General features: G+C 37.1%; 1 protein-coding gene across 4 annotated transcripts in view; it reads right to left on the minus strand.

Annotated features, from left to right (window-relative positions):
* Positions 1–3,027: 3,027 nt before the first annotated feature.
* Positions 3,028–23,454, minus strand: part of OPA1 (OPA1 mitochondrial dynamin like GTPase) — a 47,512-nt gene continuing 27,085 nt past the window's right edge. For all 4 annotated transcript variants that reach the window (XM_036388678.2, XM_036388676.2, XM_036388677.2 and 1 more), the window contains 5 exons: positions 22,451–22,567; positions 21,099–21,192; positions 20,668–20,778; positions 5,485–5,562; positions 3,028–4,960 (listed from right to left, as the gene is read on the minus strand). In XM_036388678.2, the coding sequence (XP_036244571.1) occupies positions 5,498–5,562; positions 20,668–20,778; positions 21,099–21,192; positions 22,451–22,567 (387 nt within the window). In that variant the 3' untranslated portion in view covers positions 3,028–4,960; positions 5,485–5,497. The remainder of the gene's footprint in view (positions 4,961–5,484; positions 5,563–20,667; positions 20,779–21,098; positions 21,193–22,450; positions 22,568–23,454) is intronic.

Consider the following 23,454-nt stretch of genomic DNA (forward strand, 5'->3'; position numbering starts at 1 on the left):
TTCCAAGGGACCAAGCGTGTCAAGACTTGTACCCAGAGCACTTTCCGCTCGGGTGAGTTCAGACAAGGTCTGCATTAACTCCCCAACCTGCGAGAAAATTATTTGAAACAAAAGGTTCAGATATGTCCTTTTCCCTCCAACAAGCCTGGAAACAAATGGTACAGGAACAAGGTCAGAAAAGAATCATCCGCCTACCATACCCCTGAATTCATTTACCTACCTCAGAGCCCATTCAAGGAGAGGGGTAGGATGGGGAACAAGGAATGATATAAAGCGGAATGAAGCTCTGGGGTCGCTCGCTACATTACAAGATTTGACAGGCCTTTGCCAGCCTTCAGCTTCTTTGTGTCTTTCACATAATAGAGAAACACAAACTGAGCAGCCTGTGATCTGGGGGTTGCACTATTAGACAGAGCAAACCCTTTGCAAATGCTAATAGTATTGTAGCATCCTGTCAGACAGCAACACAAAAAAGGATGTTGATTTTCACATGAACCAGAACAGACTCATTGTAAAGAAGGCTGCAATGAATGTTCCATCTCTAAACATCAAAAGCTACAGGCAATTGGCTTGTGGACATGAGGCAAACACTGCTTCCAATGTTCCTAAATATAGGGGGCATACTGTAACCTTAATACTTATTTCATGAGGCTGGCAAAGAGAGGGCAGTTGTTTGAAACAGAAGTGAAAATGGTTTTCAGTTATGATTTCTGTAGTGAAATAATATCTATATCTAAAGAGGCTTTTGTTGTACAATTTACTGTCTTTCAGCAATCTGGAAGAGATGATCCTTTATGAAACATGAGTGTGCAGATTCAGTCCAAGGTAGAGCTTCTGTCACTTCCAAATGGTAAGGTTGGTACTAATAGAGCACAAACATAGTTGTCCTTTGCAGTTCTAAGGATGTGGCAGCTGTCAGTCCTGTCCAGTAATGCTCACTTAGTCAGGTGTTTCCTGAAAAGGTCTCTAAAATGGATGTAACACTCAAGCTTCTATTCTAAAACTTATTATAAAAGACCCTTTTCATTCAAACTTCACATATTCCTCTGTACTAATAATGGTATAAGGCAAGGTGTTATTGCCTTACACTGACTAACCTTCTAAAGTTTGTTGTTGTCCTTTGGGTGAAAAACCTGAACAAAGCTCACTTTGCTGCTTGTCACTACAAAGGTTAGTTTAGAAAGCCATATTAAAGTCATATTGGGAAATCACCACTGTTCTGGAAGTCCTCTTGGAGCCCATAGGCTTCCAAGAGCAGCAAATAAACAGTCTTCTATCAGTGTTCTGCAACACAAACACACAAGCATTTGCAGCTGTGTGCAATGAACTGCTTTTCAGAAGACAGGACTAGAAATATTTCTGGAATTGGCACTGGAACAGCACCTAAAGCCAGTCCCAAGAAACCTGAGTCAATTTCAGAAATGTTTCTAGAAAAATTTGTGAATTTGGCTCTAGGATTGTTTCATCAGTACCTTCAGAACTACTTCCTCAATCACTACTAGTCAAAACTAAAATAACGTCTCTGACTTTCAGCACTTCTTACAGAACAGCCTGGATAATTTCACCTTCTGATGTGTTGAAGCACTGAGGTGATGGCAGATGCAATCAAGATTTGTATACACAGAAATTTGCATGGGTTTTCCATTCCAGCACCACAGGATAAACAACCATTACAATCTCTGTACCATTTCAGCTTCTTCCCATCCTTTCTATATAGTACTATACTAAAAAATTCCTGGCAACAGCTACATGCTGTGAAAGCTCTGTGATAACAGCCATCTAGAACTCATAGCACTTGTGAAACTAGCTTTAGGAGTTACTTATCTTGCAAAGGTTTTATAATACTTTTAATTTATCTTACTGAATAAAAACTAGCAAGTGATTGATCATGGTCTATAAAGATTACTGCAAGGGAAGATGGATTACTGGACTAATTAAAAATAGAACAGGATCCAAGAACTTTTAACTGACATTTAAAATGAAAAAGGTGCCTGGGATATGGTAAATCACTAAGATGGTAAGTTTTTTCAGATAGAAATCCCCATATTTCGACATTTCAAATTATGAAATCTCTTGCATCTTTTTAAATACAATTGTTAAGAATTACTAAGCTAAATTAAGATACATGAAAATTTACTAAAACTTTAGCCTTGGAACTACATCATAACTCAGCTTATGTTCAAAATAGACTCAGCAAAGAACCAGATTCATGTGGCTTTGATGGTGAAAGAGCACACCAGTGTGTGTGAAATAACCAAGAACTTCATTGATGTATTCACCCTTTATGTTTGGTTTTTACACTTCTAAACATTTCCAAAATATTAATTTCTCTCATAGTCTGATAACTTAGAATGAGGTTACTAGTAACCACTGAGAAGGAGTAATTCTTGACATTTGAAAAGACATTATTTGTATCATTTTATCATTTGTATCATTTATCAAAAAGTGTCATGATACCTCTTGGCCATTAGTACTTAAACCTTGGCTCATAAAGGGTTCATTTTATAAAAACCAGAAATAACTTAGCATATCTACACAATAGTAATGAACATTCTTTGGAAATGAAATATCCATTTATGGAACATCAACAATATTTACATTTGGTGATTCTCCTCCCTAAACTCAAAAAGATACAGAAATTTCAGATTAGTCATTGCTCCTTACAATAAATTGCTGTCTCCAGAATCTGAAGGTAGCCTATGAAATACAGAAAAATATCATGAACTTGTGCAAACCAGTTTGGAATAACATACTCTTCAGTACCACATGAATTTTAGGCACTTCAAATAATTGTGTTTTCTGTCTCAATTCTGTTGTAATATTCAGCAAAGCCTTCTTATGCTGCTTGATATAAGATCTTTGTTACATTATTTATATAGTAAAGATAACAGTTGGTACAGTCACTGCTTACCTGGTGCTGACCCAGCTCTTCTCAATCAGACATTCTGATATCATTAACATATACTGGTATCATTAATGTACATTTGTTCACAACTTAACAAACAAGAAAAAGAAGGTCAAAGTGACTTCTTAGTTAGGTGCAATAACACCGTGTTCAAAACCCACATTTTATTATTCCTTCAGTTACATTTTTATTCAATAAATACCTAGTTTCCATGGAATACATCATGCTAAATCTTAGATGAGCAGCACAGAGAAGTTGGAACTAAACCCATAGGAACATCACGCTAAAAGAAATGAGCGTTGGGCCACTGGATGCGATATTTTGCAACATTTACATTACACAGAAGTTTCAAACAGTGATCTCTAGGTAAATGCAAAAGTTTTTGTTTGTTTCTTCGTTTGTTTTTTTTTTTTTACAAAGTACAGACTTCTTTCACTTGCTATACACAAAGGTGTCTACCTTCAAAGTTGGGCAAACTTACATTTCTGAAGTTATCTTCAGAGAATGGTCATGACAAAAGCCATTTTTTAATTTTTCAGTTCTTAAACACTCATTTTCAGGAATTAATTTTGAACAGAAAATCTCCAAACATTCAGTTAGATCACCCTGAAATATTTAACCTTTCAACATAATTTTAAGTTCTATGTTAGCTTTTTGTCCACATGGCTGAATATTTTATGTCCAAACATTTGGGGAACATCTTTCCAAACTTTGTATTGTTTCCTCTCAGAGCAAACCAAAAGAATATCTGTTGGAAAACATTCAGATTCCTCTCTTTTCATTTCTACATGTTAAAATCAATTGTCTTTTCAAAAGGGAAAATAAATCCAGGTCAGTTTTTCAATGTACATAATCAGATAACTGCAACACAAATTGTTTCAGGCCGAACATCTTCTTCCACATAAGTATTCAGAAGTGTATCCAGACCATTTGTGGCAAAGTGTGGGCAGAGAAATGTGGTGGTGATTAACCACCAGGCACCTATGACAGAGAGCTTATATCATGCTTAAATTTGTCTGAAGTAATATTTCTATGGCAAAACAGAAAGGCAGTTTTCAGTGCCTTACTAATTTTACTGAATGATAGACATCAAGTGGGTGTGGAAGGACCTTGTGCATGACATTCTTATAGAAGTGATTTTGGTCTTACAGTAGCTATTAGTAAAAATTAAATTAATGAAATTTTTCCTTTTTTTTTAGTTAGGAAGTTGGAGAAGTTGGAATTGTACATTCTTTTTATATTTCACACCTATTCCATCAGGTTACTCTGTACCTATGGTGAAGGGAGGAGTTAACAAGGAAATCTGAGTCTGTGCAATCCCAGAAATGAAATGTAATCGGCTGACATTCAAGAGTAACAACATATATCAGGAAAGAACAGGTAAAAGGACCAGCTGCTGACATTATTTCCTGAGCCTAAACCTTTTAAGGTGTCATTGAATAGCAGTCTGTGCTTTCAGGTGAAAGAACTACAAGAATTGCTTGGCTGACATCTCTAAATAGTTTAGGAGTTTAACAAAATCCACCACTTCCTCTCAGGATGTCAATACAATGCTTTTAAATCTGTACCACAGTGAGCAGCAAATGCTTCAACACAGAGCATAACAGATACAAATTACTTAGAAGGGCATTTTAATGTACATACAAATACTAAAATGTTATGTCAAACTCCCAGCATCATCTGCAGGCAAGAAAATGACAACAGATAAAATCATTTTATGAATCTGATCCAGCTCTACCATACAAGACACATACTAAAAATAACAAGCTTTTTTCCCCTTTCAGGAAAAAAAACCCTTAAATGTACAACTTCAGCAAGCTCCCAAGTTTTCTCATTAATACACAAATCAGATTCTTCTGTGCATGTAGCTTCAAAAATTAAACGAGCAGGTGATTTTAACTGAACTTCTCAATCCCATGAGACATTATTTTCTTTCTCCTTCAACATTTCAGGATGCTCCCCAAAAGATAGGAAAGAGAATGGGACACAAAAGCCATTTCAATTCAGTCTTTGTGCAAGGTATCCTGGAGAAGGTTGCATTCTTGTGTAAAGTTGCTGTTGAAACAGAATGACAATTATTTTAAAATATGTACAAATGTATGACAGCACTTGAGCTTATGGATTTGAGAATTAACAGAAATGAGATTTGGAAATTACCTGCATGCAAATACTTTTGCAAATGATATATAGTGTCTTGAAGAAAAGCAAAAGAACCAAAATGCTTCCATAGAAAAGTGTTCCATTTATTTTGATTCAAGCTAGTTATGGAATAAAATTTTCCTAATACAAATAAAAATATTGAACTGAAAGTAATCAGATAGCCTACAATGATTCCCAATACTTAAATAACTGGTCAGTTATTGTATTTTTACTAAGTTTCATATCTGCTTGTAGTGTAAAAACAGAAAGTATCGTTCTGCAGATTAGAAGCAAGAAGCAGCAACAGCCAGAGAATGGAATAAAACAAATAGGAATTTTCACAAAGTCTGTATGAAAAGATGCATTTAAATGAGATGGATGATTTTATATAGATCAATAAGATAACTGCAGCAATCTCTTTATGATCAAAACATGATTACCTGCTTGAACAATCTACTTTTCTTGATGGAGGGCTTCTATGAAGGCTTCAAGCTTCTCCTGGATTTCCCGAACTTTTTCTGGTGGAAATAAAAAGATCCCTGTTCAAATACTTATTACTATTAAGTACCTGAGGACAGGTTCCAAAAGAAAGGAAAACTCACACGAAAACCATGAACAAAAACATGCACACACAAACAAAAATTAATGCTGTCATCGATATTACCCTAAGCATTTTGTTTCTCAGTTACAGAGAAACATTTGCAACATTTTTCTGCATCAGAAAAAAGGAAACCCTGTCCTGTTTGAAGAACTCCTACAGACACATTTTATGACTATCCTGCTAATTTAATAACTCAAAACTTTCCTGAAGGAATCCAATACTAGAAATGTATTTCAAAAACCTGAAATTTCCATCAGATTATGCACAGCAGAACTTCTGTACACTTGTTACATGCAGGGAGCTGTTTGGTTTTAAATAATGCCCACTAGGCCCTTTCTTCTTTAACCAAATGTCCTCATTCTCCACAGCAAATGTAACAAACAGCACTAATCATTTTAAATAAAGTTGAAAGCTCATGCCCTTTCACCCAAGATAATTTCAGGGAACCACATGTCAGTATTCAGGACACCTCCTCCAAAGGGCACACATGATGTTAAGAATGTTTAAAACTTGCATTTTATTTTCTTGCATTTCAGTAGTAACCAGATGGATGTGGGCAGAATCTCATTTTATACAAAAACTAAATCTAGGAGTTTACTTCCCTAACAAAACAAGACTTGACCATAACTACAAATAGTTACTAGGAATGAAAAGGCAAAATAGATTGCAAAAAATCCAGGGGTTTAGGCATTTTTCCACTCTTTTCTCAATTCCATACAGCATTTGTCATCATATAACCTATTTGATTTATTAAATTGCTTATGAAGCAAGATTTAGAACACAGCTGGAATCCAAACCCTGTGAGATTTCCTGATTCGATCTCACCACATCCTCATTTGAAGCTCCTTCTGTGTGTGATTATAGGCATGAAAAACACACACTTCAGAAATATGAAGGAATGGGGGGAGAGCAATAGGACAGACAAAAATAAGTTAGATGAGCATAAACACAGACAAATATTTTTTTCCAGGCTAAAAATATTATTGGATTAAAGCCATATGTTCCCTTGTCTGAGATACAGGGTTTGAGCTTTTTTAAAAATACTTTTATTTTTTCTTCTCTTTATCAATACCATATGTAATCAACTTTGCTGAGCTGAAGTAACAGCAAAACGAAAAGAATAATAAAACTATCAGCTATAAATGGAACATGTAAACAAAAGCAGAAAAAAATGACCTTTAAAGAGAACACTAATGTAGATATGGGAACTGAAAGTTTGATCTAACAAAATGACAACTGCACAAACAAACATAAAATCCATTTTAGAGTAAGAGTAATAATAACAACAACAACTGAACAAACCCCTCCAGTCCTGTTCTAACAGAAGTAGAGAATTTTAGTGAGCATTTGAAATAAAGTATGGAAAATAGCCTGCATGAGTATGAAGAAACCTAAAGTTTCTCTCTTTATCTTGCAGCTCTGAGGTGATGAAGGGTAAGCCTCTGACATTTTCAACACTTCAGCATGCCCTCCCCAGTGGTGCTTATCTACAAACACAAGTACAGTGAAGCAGAATCACACTCAAGTCCTAGAGAAAACACCAAAAAAGCTTATTGAATTTCAGCTGATTTTTTTTTTCTCTTAAGGTACTTTGATATAAAATGAAGATTAGAGTCAATGGGAGGGCAAAAGCTGTACCTTGGCAATTAAGAAACAGCAATAGTTGATTTTCACCAGGTTAAAAAAAAAAATTAATTCTGATTCAGTTCATCAGAACCTTTGAAAGCCATCAATGAAAAAAAAGGTAGTCCTATGAGTACTTCTCCTTACTGAGCACATTCAAAGTGTTTTCACTACTATTTTTTAAATAAAAAAAGAATATGCATTGTATGCCAGTATATAAACCTCTAGTGTATAGAAAATATTATTTCTATGACATTAATTCAGGCAACTTAATTAACTCAGCTTCCAATACTGTTGCTCTATGAATGTTTACAAAATCAGCCTTTGAAATAACATTCTACTATTTTGGACAGAAATAACATATTTTTTTGACCACGCTATGCTGCATGGCACTTTGACCAACCTGGAAGGTGCCCCTGACCATGGCAGGGAAGTTGGAATGAGATGATCTTTACTGTCCCTTCCAACTCCAAATATTCTATAATGATTCTGGGTTTACAGATCATTAATCTTGGACCCTGCTCTCCAAAATGAACAGCAGCTGCCCGTGATAACTGGGAACGAGATCTCATGACTCAGAAGATCTCTTTATGTTGTGCTTTCAGCGGTTTTCTGTGGCACCTTTTTTTCCAATCGCAACATGTTTTCCCAAGTGTGTTCTTTGTATTGATCAAGCCATTAGACCCAGTGAAAGCAGGCAGATTTAGCAGTATTAAGTGCAAGTATTTTCCTTTCTCAACCTCTTGCTAATGAAATATTCCAGCTCTGAAAATTAATAGCATCAGCAAAACCATGTAATTATTATTTCACCCTTAAAAAAAGGTTTGTGCCAACAAATCTATTCTAATTTTCTGATTAAGGCATATTAAAACAACAGGATAGCAAATATGTATTCCACCAGAATATACTGAATCAGCTGTGTTTGCTCAGAGAACATGTATACTAAAATTGACTGCATACTACGAGCACTTTATTAGTTTTTATACTTGGACTGAATTGAAATGATTACTTAACTGTAGTAATTATGAGGTCTTGAGGTAATTTAATACTTTGAAATAATATGCTGGCTATTCTTAAAAAAGAACAGCTACAATGAGTGCCAAATAGCTGCAATTATTCATGCCGTGCCCTGTATTTTTAGCCATGGTAAAGCCTTTTGCAGCAGCAGATCCCAGGGAACCTGTAACACACTTCTGCAAGTCCATTCTGTAGTTCAGAGAAGCAGTCTGCTGGACTGGTTTACTTTTGAAATAGGCTGAGGGCAGAGTTATGCATTTACACAACACTCATCTTAATAAACTAGTAAATATAAATGTTTGGATGGAATTCTAATAGAGGAGTGCAAGTGCAGGCCCTGCAGTTCTGGGGTAACTGTCCACAGTTTCATCAGCACCATGTGACTTTGTATGTGGAACTATTCATTCCCAAAATTCAAGAATCAGATGTTATCCAACTTCAGGGAAAGTGAAATGCACAAGCTCTGTACCCACATTTGTAGGACTCTGACTGACACTTAGATCAAGGTATCAGTCATTTATACTTGTAAATTACAGTACATTCTGTTTTGAGGGAGTTTATCAGCATGCCAAACACAGAAAAGCATCTGGGTTTCAGGTAAGAATACTTATTGCAGAAGTAAATTTAGGGGTAGACTTAGAGACCTGTTGCTCTATGTCTTGTGACACTGTGTTTTTCCAAGGATAAGTAAACCACAGATTAAAAGCACTCAGCTCGCAAATTACTCCTGTAACTGGTTGAACTACCCAAGCTCTTTTATACAATGCTCCCATGTCACAAAGGGGACTTTAACAAAAGTGCTACACTTATTACAAGGTACTCTGTAAGTTTTAATACACATATTGCTTACAGTGGATTCTAGAAAGATGATGTGCTTGCTCTTTGCTAGCTCTAATGCAGACCTAAAGTTACAAATAAACAATTCTTCCAGCACCTGCTAAACACTGATCAAAAATCAAATTAAATCAATGAAGAATAACTGTAACTAAACCCTTGTTTCCATCTTAGAACAGTAAAATTCACAGGCCTAGGGGCCATGAATGGTTATTCTATTTCCCATTTACCCCATGTTTACCTAAAAGATAAGCTGGTTCATACATCAACTCATTATGCCTCTTGATCTGGTCATGAATATTCCCATAATCCTCCCTCCATATCCCATAAAACTTCACTGACAGAATGAGGAAATTCTTTATTCAGATGTCTTGAGATCCTCATTCATGCTCAGTCTCTCCTTATCTCCATATGAAATGATACTGCTACCCACTCATTTTCTTTTCATTAATCCTGTGATCCCAAATCTAAAAGGCTCAAAACCAGACTAATTGAACTGTAATGAGGATTTGGAATACACTGTGAATGCAGAAAGACGCAGGCACAGAGAGAGTTTGCTTTTCCTGCTATCATAACCTGGCCAGAAGGGAACCCCCTGGAATATTCAGTCTTACAAGGAAGGTTTGCTTTCTGATTGCTGCCTCAGATATCCAAGCTAAGCTAGCCAGCAATAAACAGTGCTAAAATGAAACAGCTGAAGCAACTTATCAAGCAAATCTCCTGATGTAAGGCTGAAAAATCCCAAATAAGAAACACAAATTACAAAAGCAAAGTGTATTACTGATTTATTTCAAACACACTCCTAGAGGCAAGAAAAGGTTTTCTTGTATTTTCCAGCTGTGTTAATTGGTTTACTAAGAGATGTGGCCTCTGTCCACAAAACCTGTCTTGCTTATGGTTTTGAAGATAAATTTATTTTGAGACATTCAAATACATATTCACCTGTAAAGAACCAATAATTTTAGCAGAGAATTTTAAAAATGTTCATGTCTGTCTGTGCCAGAGTACATGAGTACTTTGGGCAAATCAAAAAGCTTTCCCTTCCCAATTACAAATGTGCACATATGATACCAAATTTCAACTGCAGCAACAAAAAAAATCTAAGATCTTTTTGGACACAAATCCATTTTTGTTTTGTACTTTGATGAAACCTACAGTATGAAATGACCACAAAAATGTGTTAATATCTTATAATAAATTCTCCTGTTCTACATTAAAGTTACTTCTATCTCCAACTCATGTTTACATGGCTTTGATATTTGAAAGCTCATGGTTGTTGCTCCTTTTGCTCTGGATTGTGTTTAGACTTGAGTTCTCCCCTTCCCTTTTTTTTTTTCCACCTTCCTTCCATTCTTAATCCCCTCCTTGTCTATAAACTTTCTCACTGCTTGCTGTGCTACTTCTATGTTATGGTTAGTTAACCACAGAGGCAGAAATTCAGAATTTACTGCTCTGAATGCATCATCTTTCCTCTAGTAAAAAGGAAAGCCCTGTCAGTCAGAACTCATCACAATGCCCAGAAATACACCATTAAAACTAGAGATGTCAATCCAAAGTTTTCTGTTGAAAGCTGATTTTTACCTAAGGGCTATCTAAAACACAAACTCCATAGTTGTAAAAACCCCTATGAACAGTCAGGTAGAGAAGGGGGGAGGGAGGAATCATCTGTTTGGAGTTCAGCCTTTTGTGCCACATTCCTTGATTTTCTAAGGGCCATGTGCAAGCTTTAGTTCTTGTTAAAATGGTATGAGATAGCACACTCCCAGGCACTCCAAATAATGCCTCAGAAAGCAGACTTCCCAGCCACAGTTACCTGCAGCAACATGCTTACTCAGGCTTCGTGCAAACACTGCCATAATTCCCTGATCACTGCAAGGTCATGTCCTGCTGAATTTTAGAAAATCCTTTGAAATTATCTATGACATATTTTGCCAGTTTCCTCTTGTTCACATACCATATTTTCCTCTGGATAAGACAGAGAGGAAAGCTAAAGTTTTAAGGGGGAAGAAGGAAAAAAAGGCAAAACCACCCAGGCTGCCCTTAAAGAGACAGAACATAATTTGTCAGCTGCAAAGACAGATTTATAAGTAGAGGGCCCCCTCTGTTCCTTTAAGGCTGCAAAACAGATGGGAAGTGAATGGACAGTCAAAGGGTCAAGAAAACACATGGGAGGTGCTGCTTGTATGCTGTATGTATGTTCCCAGCAAAAGAAAGAGGTCAAGATTGTAACTGCATGGCTGGGTGCTGGAAAGGTCTTTTCTTTAAGCTGTTACAAAGACAAACGCTGTTCTTCATCCTGCTGTCAAACTGCTATAAATATTGTTTGTCAAGAGAGTTTCAGCAGCTAAAAGTTTTTTTTTTCAAAAAGGCTGAGCAGGAGGATGAATCATGTGAATGATTCTTAAACAATTAGCTCATTAGTGTAATAAAAGCACTGCAGAATCCTGAAAAGTTTAAATGGAATTTATAATAGTTCATCTAGTAAATCCATGAATCATTAAGAATATACAACCTTTAAAATGCAAGCTTGCAGAATGTAGCTGTCATGGTCATTAGTTACCAGTAGTTAGACTGAATGAAGATGCCAACTGACGCTACATTGTAGTACCTGTCCTTAAATGTTATGTTTTTTGTATGTGTTGCAATCTATCAGGACATTTGAATTTGCATCCAGTTTGATCTCCTTTTGCATGGCCATAACAGGAGAAAACGTCAAGGACCCTGTTTCCTACAAAGATAGAGTTTTGTTTTCCCTGTTGTAGGCAATTCCATCTCTTAAATAGGAACAGATCACCTCCAAACTGTATATTTAGCCTGATGTAGAAATATAATAAAATCAAGAAAAAAACCCCAAGTCACAGCTGCCATCACTGAAGTTACTTTGTTGCAAGTATTACTATCACATGAATTATTAATCCCTTCATAGCACACCTGAACAAAGCTGTCAGCAGCCTGTATGAAACAGTATTACCTTTATTTCACACTAGAGATAACCAGGCAGCAGCAGAAGTAGCTTGTCTGAAAACACTTCAGCTATTTTTGCAAGCTACTGAGCACTGCAACAATATTTTAGCATTACTAACAATGATCTTCAGCCCCAGAAATGGTAACTGTGTATTGTGCTGTTGAAATAGTAGATTAATAATCAATGTCTTGATCTATAGCTGCTCCAGATTCACTGGCCAGAGCTCTCAGTTTAACAAAACAGTTTTGACCACACATTTGCCCCCTCTTTGGTGGAATAGAACAGAAGCTGGTTGAGCTTCTTGGAGCAATCCCTGGGGCTCCTCAGGCTGGTAAGCAAGAAATCCTGTCTCTGACAGAGCATTTCAGAACTGAACTATGGGGCTAAAGCAAAACTGACAATTATGTAGACTACTGACTTTATACAACAGACATTTCCATGAGCTATTCATGCTCATGGAAATTCTGCTTGTCTACAGAAGGAAACAAAATATTACCAAACTGTGATGTGAGGTCACAAACTATTTCTACACTGTCACTGAGGTTAGCCTAATGTCCCAGTGATCATTATCCTGTATTAAGTTGCAAGTTTATGAGAGTCACAAGGTCTGCAATATCAAGGTAGGACTTGGGCATCTTTCAGTCCTCTGCCTCCATCTCAGATGTTTTAATTAAAACTGCTCTAATAACTCAGCCTTTCAACAGAACTTAGCTGTGTTGCTTACTGGACAGCTGGAAAGAGCACAGTAGCAGAATGACAAAGCAACCTTATAAAACAATCTCATACTTGGATCAGACTTACAGATACAGGAAGATTGAACTTCCAAATTTAAACTGTTAAACTAGAATGAATCAGAACATGGTGATGCTCATTATTTTGTGTGCAAACAGTGAAAAGCATAGAGGCAAATCAGAAATACTACCCAACAATTCATCCAGTGATGTAACAAAAGAGAAACTTTACCTTATGCAGAAAGTATATACACAGTGATGAAGATAAACTACTTATGTTAAGGCTACTGCAACCTTAAGGCTATAAAACTGTAAAGACTTTAACAGAGAAAATAACTGATATATTTTTGGGTGTTTCTCCACCCAAAAGAAAGCATACTCAGTAATTAGTTAGATAATGAAGTAATATACCATCAGGACCGTTTAAGTGTCTCTAGAATATGGGAGAAAATGATGATTAGACGAAATTTTTAGATCATAACAATGTTTAATAGTTGGAAATTTAAGTCACCTTATCCAAATGGTTCTATTATTTTTTCTTTGCTATAATTCCTATGGACAGAGTGGAGTCTACTGCAATTGACAATGTACAACATGCATGACACTGACCCCTCCAGCTTTTGGAAATGGGAATGTTACATTCCACAGCTCCATACTGCTTTAGAACAAAAGCATATATTGGTCCATTTACAAGCCTGTAATTTATACCAATAGTAAATCTCTCCATGATAAGTAAATCTCTCCATGATAAGTACTTAAATTTTGATTAATAAGTACCCTCACAAGGAACCAGTACCAAAGAGAAAATAGCATCCAATTAGATGTTTTGATCCTTGCATCATTCAGAAAATTTTAGCAAAAAAATAAATTCAGCAGACAACACCACAATGACCCTCAAGTACAAGAGACATGGGTCTAGAGAAAGATTAATAGGCATTAAACATGTCATTATTCATGTAGCAGTTTATCACTATTTTTCAATGTCAACTTTAAGTGATAGGCTTCTTTTAGTCAGTGACAAATGTGGTGAACTTTGTAAGGATCCGTTTTAGGACCCTGGACATCAGTGCCTAACTCTTCATCAATAACTAAGAAATCACAGCAGACAGGCTTTGGTCATCTGGGATTCTTAAGTTAAGTAAACCATCACTCCATCACAGGATGTCTGCAAGTGATGTATGTTCTCCCTTGAGGATTACTTCCCTCTGTGAGAAGATGCAGCCTTCTAAAGCACTTTCTGCCATGACACAAAGCAGGAACTACCTTATCTGCACTTTGACACACAGACCATCCTACACATTCTTCTGATTTTAATTCATTAGTTTCATGCTGCTGCCCCAAAACTCAAGAGAAAAAAAAAAAAAAAGAACTTGAACATTTAACCAGTGTCTTTCACATCAAGGTACACTTGCTTGGGTCGATTTCTTAAATTATCTACAGGGAGTTAAAAACATGAGAGTCATACAAAAATAATTAATTTGCATTCTAACAGGAAGTTTGCAAGTCTACTGTGAGATACTGCTTGGGTTCAAACTTAGGGGAAATTGAAGACATGACCATAGAGACTGATTCCAAGCACCCTGTTCCCCAAGTTCCTGCATCACAGAGCACCAGGACCCCTACAGAGCTCCAAGGGAGCCCAGGAATCATGCTGCCACCAGCACACCGGTGACACCAGCACAAGCCTGAACTCATTAAGAAACAGACAGCCCACACTTTGTGACTGATTGAGATTTGGGCAGAAACCAATGTGCTCTAAATGACAAGCAGCCCCTGATAAGACACAGACCATGCCAACGTCCTCAGGGAAGCTGCTGGCAGGGGACTGTGAAGACAGCAGCTCCCTGCACATACTTAACAGAAGTTGGAGATCTGTTGGGGATTCCCAGAGGGAAATGGCTGCTGTGCATCTCTCTGGGTAGAAGGCCACACCATCTTCCTGGTGTAATGTTCTGCCAGCTCAGGATGAGATGAGTGAGTGCTCCTCCCTGCTATGACCAGGGGAAAGGAGAATGAGACTAAAGCCAGACTGCTGACACCTCTGGAATTGTCTTACAACTATGAAGTAACCATATTTTTACTTAAGTAGCTTCTAAAATTCCAATATTTAGGCACTGTGGAAGAAATAAGAGCACAAAATAACTGTAAATAATCAGATTCTAATAAAATTACTCCTCCGTTTGCACTTCTCAAGATCCTTTCCTCTTTCCTATATCTATCTTTGGGTAGCAAGGGTGACATTCAAATATCTTGAAAATTATACCTTTTTTCTGTATCTTGTGAACACTGAAAACCATACTGCTTCTGATTTAAGAACTACTGACCACTGCCTTTTGAGCTGTTTTGTCTGCCTCTAGTTTCTACAGGAAAATTGCCTATGATCTGCTTATTTGAGAGATCTTTCCCCCTACAGCTGAGCTTTGCCCCTATGAAACACTGTGACCTTTTTAAAAAAAAGTTAAAGCTCATAATAGAAGAGCAAATGGAAGCAAAGGCTTTAGAAAGTCAAGTCAAAGCCTGATTTTAAGGAGCACATGTAACCAACAATGTCATGAAGGATGGAGGTCAAATCAAAACACGATTGGCAGTCATCTGAAGGAACTGAAATTTAATTAGGCTACAGTAATGACCACAGTATAGGATTACTTTCACACAACATTTGTGTTCTACAGCTAACAGCAATGAAAGAAAAAATGTAACCATGGAGCAAGTAATTATATGCAAAGTACTCTTCACAGACTTTACCCCCAACTTTGAATAAATGCATAACAAAAAAGGGGACTCACTTGGATTAAAACCAGTTTGTTACACAGAACAGACACAACAGAATCCACTCAGCTTAGCCAAATCACAGGAACTTCAGGCCCTGAGTCAGCAACTTGCATATGGAAGTGCCAACCTTAGCTTTCTAACTCCATTAAAATGGGAAGTTTATTATATGACTATATGAAATTACATAATTCATGCTCCAAGTTGGCAAATGGCTTACATTCAACAAAAGAAAAAGTAAATAAAAATTTAATGCTGTGACTGCAAAGCAATGACTTTAGATATAAAACTTGAAAGTATTTGACTGTAACTCTGGTTTGCTTAGTTTTTATATGTTTTAGTCTTTACAAGAAAATAATTAAGTTCTGCAAACTATTACATTTCATAGCTTACAAACGCATGACAGAATCGAAACAAATGGCCCTAAGCTGTATTTTCTTCATGTGAGGGCTTACTCCTCAAATGTTTCAAAAAGCTTTTGTGCAGAACAAAGTCTCAGCTAGCCCACGACACCTGTACAGGTGTCAACATTACTGACAAATGAACTCGGAGGCTGATCCATTCACATTCATTCCTAGCAATTTCAGAATCAAGTTTCCACAGGCATTCCCACCTCCTGCCAATGACTCTCCCATGCACATGGTTTTACTTATAATTTGGTGAAGAACTGGGTTTTCTTTTCCAACTTGTGAGGACACAGGATATTGGATGAATAGTATGCTGACCTAGGAAAGATGCTTTGTATGTACTATGTTTTGTTTATCCTGTGGCTTTGCAACATTCATAGTTTTGCTGTCCAAAAGGACTAAAAGGAGAAGAACTAAATGAAGATAGGACATATGTATTTCGTTTGGGTCTGTGAGATTCCAAGTGAATGGCAATGCTCCTGCTGCCTGTCTGAAGCTTGGATTCACCTGAAGCATTCAACATCTATGTGCACCACCTAGGAGGCTTTAGGTGCTACTGCAATAGGCAGAGACGGCACTTAGCTTTAGGATAAGACACTGAAGATCCACTTCCTTTCTGAAATGATTAAAGGATTCAATTCCTAACAGTCTTTTCTTAATAAAGCTTACTAAACCAGTACTTTCCACGCAGTTGCTAACCAGAAATATTCAGCTGAGGAAAAAAAAAAATGACCGTCCTTTACAATCTTCATGAATCACGTGTCATACAAACAAACCAGAAAACCCCGAGGGGGAGTGGAGAACAAGAGGGACCAGGGACAGGCAAGCGGCATCTTCCTGCCGACAGCGGGAGTAGAGCCCCGGGAGGGGAGCCCCGGGAGGGGAGCCCCGGGAGGGGAGCCCCGGGACGGGAGCCCCGGGACGGGAGCCCCGGGATAGGAACACCGGGACAGGAGCCCCGGGATAGGAACACCGGGACGGGAGCCCCGCGCTCCCTCCGCGGCCGCTCAGCGCCACCGCGCGCTCGGCACCGGCACCGCCGGAGCTCGCTCCAGCTGCTCCGGCCCCGCGGGGAAACGCAGCACGGCCGGCACAGAGACATGGCGCGATCAGTGAGCTACTTCTGCCAAGTGTTGTACTGGGGGACTCAACATTTTCAACAATTCCCATGTTATAAATAGTCTACAGAAAGGTATGATTTATCCACGTGCTATCAGGTATTTCTGCTGAACTTACTAGTCTGTCATTTGTGTTAAAAATAAAACAGCAGAAAATACATTATTCGTGTTGAATTCTTTCACCTAGGTATTATTTTCCTATTGCCCAATACTGAAGAACATAATTAATACAGTTCTAGGGAAGGTGTGACTTCAAATCATTGTCTTTTATAAATAACCAACCAAATGCCATTTTAAAATACAGAGAACATTTAAAACCTTCAGTAACTTCAGAGGCAGCCTGCAGGAATGTTCAATATCATTCACTTTAGAAAGTTAAACACAATTACAGAAGAAACAGTAGGAACTTGCAAATACTGCAAATGTTCACTTATAAAATTAAAGGTTATATATTGACTCATCCATTTTCAAAGGTACTCTAGAAATAAAGGGTAATTAATATCCAAAAAAAAGAGCAAGTGGAAAAGATTTGTATAGAGGTGCACACACTTGTGTGTAACAGCTGCAGGAATTTGAAGGGACTGACTTGCCACCATTAGATTTTCCCTCCAGCCCAAAGCAGTGCCTTAAAGCCAGCAATACAAACAGGGCAGTCTTGCAAAGAGGCTTTTCTGTGAAAGTCTTCCTATAAAATATTAATGTTTACCATTGTACTTTCAGCTCTCCTTCTATCCCATTTTACTTCTTATGGAACACCTAAGAAGCATATTTAAGATACTGATATAGCTAAGCAAATACTTAGTTGTGTGAAATATAAATTTCAAATCAAAGTATTTTGTCCGTCAGCAATGAGTACAATCAAGATGCAGGTGCCAACCGGAAAGTAAATGTAATTCCTCCTATTTCTGTCCAAGTCAGGGCTATGTTTCCCAAATGCCAGACAACTTTGGTGAAGAGCTTCAATAAAAATAATCCTCCAGAGTTATGAAGGAGGTTGTGAACAACTGCATTAAAACAGGTTCCTATCAACTGCTGAATAAGCCTACAGAACCCAGTTTGGCATGTAAGAGACAGACAGCACATTACTCTTGTTTCTGAATCCTTATAATAAAAAAACAATAAATATATCTCAACTGTACCTACAGTTTTAAAACATGACAAGAAAAGGAAAATATCATGGCTGTTACTTTTCGCACAAGAACTTGTGAGTTGTAGCAGATAGGTCACTGCAGCATTAGCTCACTGTTCAGTAACTGGCAAAAGAGGAAACAGACTACAAGGAATTACTGTAAAAAAGACCAGAATAAAACCCAGAAAGCATCATAACACAGCTGTATAAATCCATAATGTAGATACATTTCAAATATTTTGTGCAAGGTCTGCTCTTTTACCTCAAAAGGGGTTTAGTGGAACTAGGAAAGAGGAGAAGAGTGGCAAGGCTGATTGAAACCAGGAAAAAATATCCATGCAAAGAGCAGCTACACCATAAGAACTTTTCAAGTCAGAAAAAAGAACATCAAGTGCAGGTAGCATACACGTCTGTGAAGTCATGAATGGCAAAAAAAATGAAAAGAAAAAGATTACTGAATGTTTTTCACAGTGCAAGAATTAAGGAGAACCAAATGAAACTGGCAGGTGGCTCAGAAACAAACAAAAGGAAGTACTTTTTCTCACAATGTGTAGTTGAACCCTGGAACTAATTGCCACAGGATGTTGCAGATGCCAAAGTTTACATGAGTTCAAAAAGCAATTAGAGAAATTCACAGGAGGAAAAAAAAACCTCCATGAATGCCTATTAATCACAAAGATATTACCTCAGGATTAGGAAATCTTGGAACCGCAGACTGGGCTGCTGTGAGAGCACAACAGGCAAGAACTACTGTGTGCTTATGCTGTTCCCACGCCTGCTCACTGCCAGGGTCAGGACTCTGGGACACATCAACCACAGGTGTATCTTTCAGTACAAGCATTCTCATAGAGTGATTGCATTTTAGGACATTTTTGAATTAAATTTTCCCAATTCAGCTGTTCATACTTTCCTCTGCCCCTTTTTGCACTTCATGATCCTTTCTTCCCAAAGGACTCTAATTCTAGGGTTTCTCTATTTCCATAAACTTAGTAACCTTTCCCTGGTACAAGTATCATGATGATATTTATGTTAAGGAGTATATTTATGTTACATGTAAAGCATACTTTTGAAGAAATGCATCCTTCAGTATATTAAAAAATTAATAATTTGTTCAAAGATCTGTTTACACTCTTTAAAATACCTAGAATAAAACTTGAGATATCAACAGTGAGAAGCAGCAAGATTCAGGGCATAAATGTCATAGAAGGAATATTCTTATATAGGATTAAAGTACCATTCAAGGTTGTAGAACACAGACAACAAAACCTGCTCAAGTAAGTTTTGAGTCCTGTGTGAGCTCTCATCATGAGACTTGGTCACCCATGTGAGTAATAGCCATTAACCAGTATCCTGAATAAACAATAAAACACTTTCAGTGCTTCAGCACTACAAGACTGATAAAACAGCAGTGAGACAGTGTTCCCATATAATCAGCATCAAGAGGAGTCATCCCAACCTCAGGTATATAAATAATTTACATTTTCAAGTCGAGTTTCTAATCAGGAAGTGAATCCCAGCCCCATATTTACAAATTTAGTCTGGAAATTAGAAGTCTATTTGTAACCACCAGAAGAATGACATCCTGGAACATGTTTTCAGTGTCAATAGAGAGCCCCAACAAGTAACTGATTTGAAGACAGAGCTCCAGATATTCGAATCAGCTGGGTTATATAAACACAGCTGCATGGAACAGAGAGACTGGACTTTGTGGCTCAGGAGATCACTGCCCTTCCTAATTAAAATACCAATATACTTTATGAAAATTATGATTCATATTTAGGTAACTAACACCTATTGCAGACTTCTCTGTCCTACTGAACCCTGGATATAAGAACTTTCCTATTTACTTTGCTAATTGAAGGAAAAAACACTGATCACAATATTAATTTATTCTGAATTAAATATCCCAAGTCATACTTTAAGACAAAAATTAGTTTCTACATCAAACACAAAACAGAGATCTAAGAAGAATGCTCACCTGCGATGTGAACATGCAGGTATTTATGTAACTACAGGAGACAACCTCAACCTGGACTGTCACCTTAACAACTTTCACTGTTTAAAATTTTATTATATTAATCATAAAACCCTAATGGTTTTTGAGTACTTTTTGAGTTACCCAGAGCATTAAACTACTGTAATCCCTCTGGAAGAGGAATCGCCCTTAAATATTACTCTGTTTTAACTACATTTTTTCAATATATTTATATAAGTGAAGTTACATCTAGTGTAAATTATATTATCACACTATACTACCTATGTTCACCTTAGAATCAGTAAGATCTGACCATATTTAAGAAAAAATCTGTATGATATTAAATAAATGCCAGCACATAAACAAGCCACATCACACTGAATGCTCTCAAGAACCGTGGTAGAATTTACTTCATTTCAAGCTCACTTCAAAACACTGTAGAGTGAGTACTCACTGAGATCTTCTGCAAGCTGGACTCTCTTGCCAGTTAGGAGCATCACCTTCTTTTCATTGTCTTCAGCAAAATCTTCAAGCACTTCCTTTACATTCTTCTCCAAGCGCCTAACTGTAAAAAAACAAAAAAACAAAGCAACCAAAAAAAAGTGAGTGGCAACACTTTTGCAATTCCAATGACCTAAGGACAGAATTTTGGGAAGGTCTGTTGGAGATACAATATATATTACCATACTTATTAACCTGATAGGAGAAAAAGCAAACTTCTGAACATTTAATGGCCCTTCTTTGGGCCATTAAGAATGGAAATTCTTTGAAAAAGATTTTTAAATTTCAAAGGGTATTTCCCCTCTAAGCAAAATTATTACTGGATGACTTTTGTTAGAAGGAGATAATTTTTTGTTTCAAGCCCTTCCAGTGACTGAGCCTTACCTTCAGTGTTGGTGAGCTGCTGCCTCAGGGTATTTGCTGTAATGGCCAGCATTCGCTGTATCCGCCAGAAGAGGACGATGTCATTACATTCGAGCTGGAAGGACAGAACTTGTGGGGTCAGACCAGTGTCCAGTGAACATCCTACACACACAAGAATCTCTTGACATTTTTAGCAGTAATTGTAACCTCATGTATATATATCCAGACATTGCACAAAAACCCCACAGAATTACTGGTGTAGGTAACAAGGAAACACATCAAAAATACTTCACAAGAACCACATCAGCCTTATTTAATGCACTGCATCACCTTCTGCTATTTTCAACAGAGAGAGCTGTATCATGGAAAACCATGGAAAAACAATTTGTACACACTTTATGCAGGCTGGGGAGTGTAACCTAATGCTTACTGGAACACCACTGCTGGTAGCAAATTCACTGAGAGACAAGAGCTGAGCTCCAGGCTGTGCCTCCCTGCATGACAAATGCTTCTGAAGACAGGGCTGGGCCAAGAGCTGTATTTATTAACAACAGAAGAGACAGTTTCTACACCTGCAAGGATGGCAGAAGGGAGCATTAAGTTCACATTAGGGCACCTTAAAAAAGACAGGAACACGATTAGGAGTTTAAGTGTTATAAAGAGGGAGCTCTCCATATTGTGATCTCCTTCTCTCTTATCTCTTACAGGCAATGGTATTTCTAAAGTAACAAATATTTCTGGCTTCATGGCTTATTAAGAGAAAAAGTGAGGATCTCTATCTTTCCAGCAATTTCTCTTTGATTTAAAATATAATGGTAAGAAAATAGTGTATTCTTTGAGTGATTTGATGCATACTGTCATTTCTTGCACAAGCCTGGGTTGACAAATCTGGAAAAGTTATTTATAAAGACCTGTTTGGAAACTTCATAGCTGTTCATTCTTTTCCCCACTGATCACACATGGTTCGAAGCATTAACCATAAACATTTACTGACCATAGTTTTCCTGTGAATCCATACGGATGTTTTCTAAATTTTTTTGTATAAGTGAAGCAAATAACTATCAATGGGAAAGTGGGAGAAATGGCTATCAAAAACATATCAACAGCTGTACACTACTGGTTTTAACGGTGCATTTTCAATGCACATGGACTAGAAACAGATGTTTAGGTCATGGCTGATACCTAGTGGTCATTTTACATAATTACCACCAGGATGGCATTTTATCCATTACAAGCCCCATGTAAAACTTATCTGAGATCACCAGCTATCTGGTCAGATTACTTTGAAGTACTTCTAGATTTTTTTTCAGCTGAAATAGAAATATTAAGGCAAAACACCAGTGTAGATGAAGTACATCTGTTCTTTAATTTACCTCTGAGTCCACAAAATGCCTCTGATAATAATAGAAGCCTCTTCGACATAGATTGCAGTGGTTCAAAGCAGACTTCAGGAAGTATCTTCTATAAATTTGGTGCCACGTGTCTTTAATCTATGAAAAGAGCATTTAAATTTGTCTAAATAAATAAATACATACACTCACTATCATGCTTAGATTAATGATTGCATTTAATTTTAAAATATAACTCCAAATTCCACTGTTCCTATCATGTAACATGCATCTAAATATTTCTCAGCAATTTGTCTGCAACTGGGATATGATTAATGTGTTAGTTACACTTGGCAAACACTACAGATGACTTGTCAGTTTAAAAACCTACTCTTCCATGAACATAACCGAATGCTTAAAAATACAGTTTGTGGCCAAAACACGTTTAAATTATATACTAGAAAACATTTTTTACATTAGCACTGAGAACACATTTTTGAGTTGTACCCATTAATTTAGCAATTAAACCAGATTAAAGCTTAGAGAAATATTTAATGGGTCTTACGTAAACAAACATTTATAACTTTTCTTGATTAGGTTTATTATGTTTCAATTCTTCAAAATTAAACATGTGTATCAAGATGCCTCTCTGGAAAACCCATAAAACATAATTAAGAAAATCAGTTGCTTAGCTAGATAAACCTCAATTTGCACTCAGCCTCCTCATGTAGAAGATGTGGATCACTACTATGACCTTTATAAAAAATGCAAAGTGCTGTATAGGAAAGGAGCAGCAGATATTACAACTCTTCTTCCTAGGAGAAGTGCATGTATTAATGGTGCAAAGGTAGCCAAAGTTATTGCAGAAAATAAATCACTGCTATAGGAAATCTACATCTATTACTTATTAATGTCTGAATTCTCATTTAAAATCTCACATTTAATTAGATAACAGGTCTAATTACCCTTAGGGGCCTTTCACTGCAATGAGATATGTAATTTTCCAGAACATTTCAGATGTACAATACAATCCCTTGGGACACTCTAAA

Source organism: Molothrus ater, chromosome 10 (assembly GCF_012460135.2).
Source record: "Molothrus ater isolate BHLD 08-10-18 breed brown headed cowbird chromosome 10, BPBGC_Mater_1.1, whole genome shotgun sequence".
NCBI classification, from domain to species: domain Eukaryota; kingdom Metazoa; phylum Chordata; class Aves; order Passeriformes; family Icteridae; genus Molothrus; species Molothrus ater.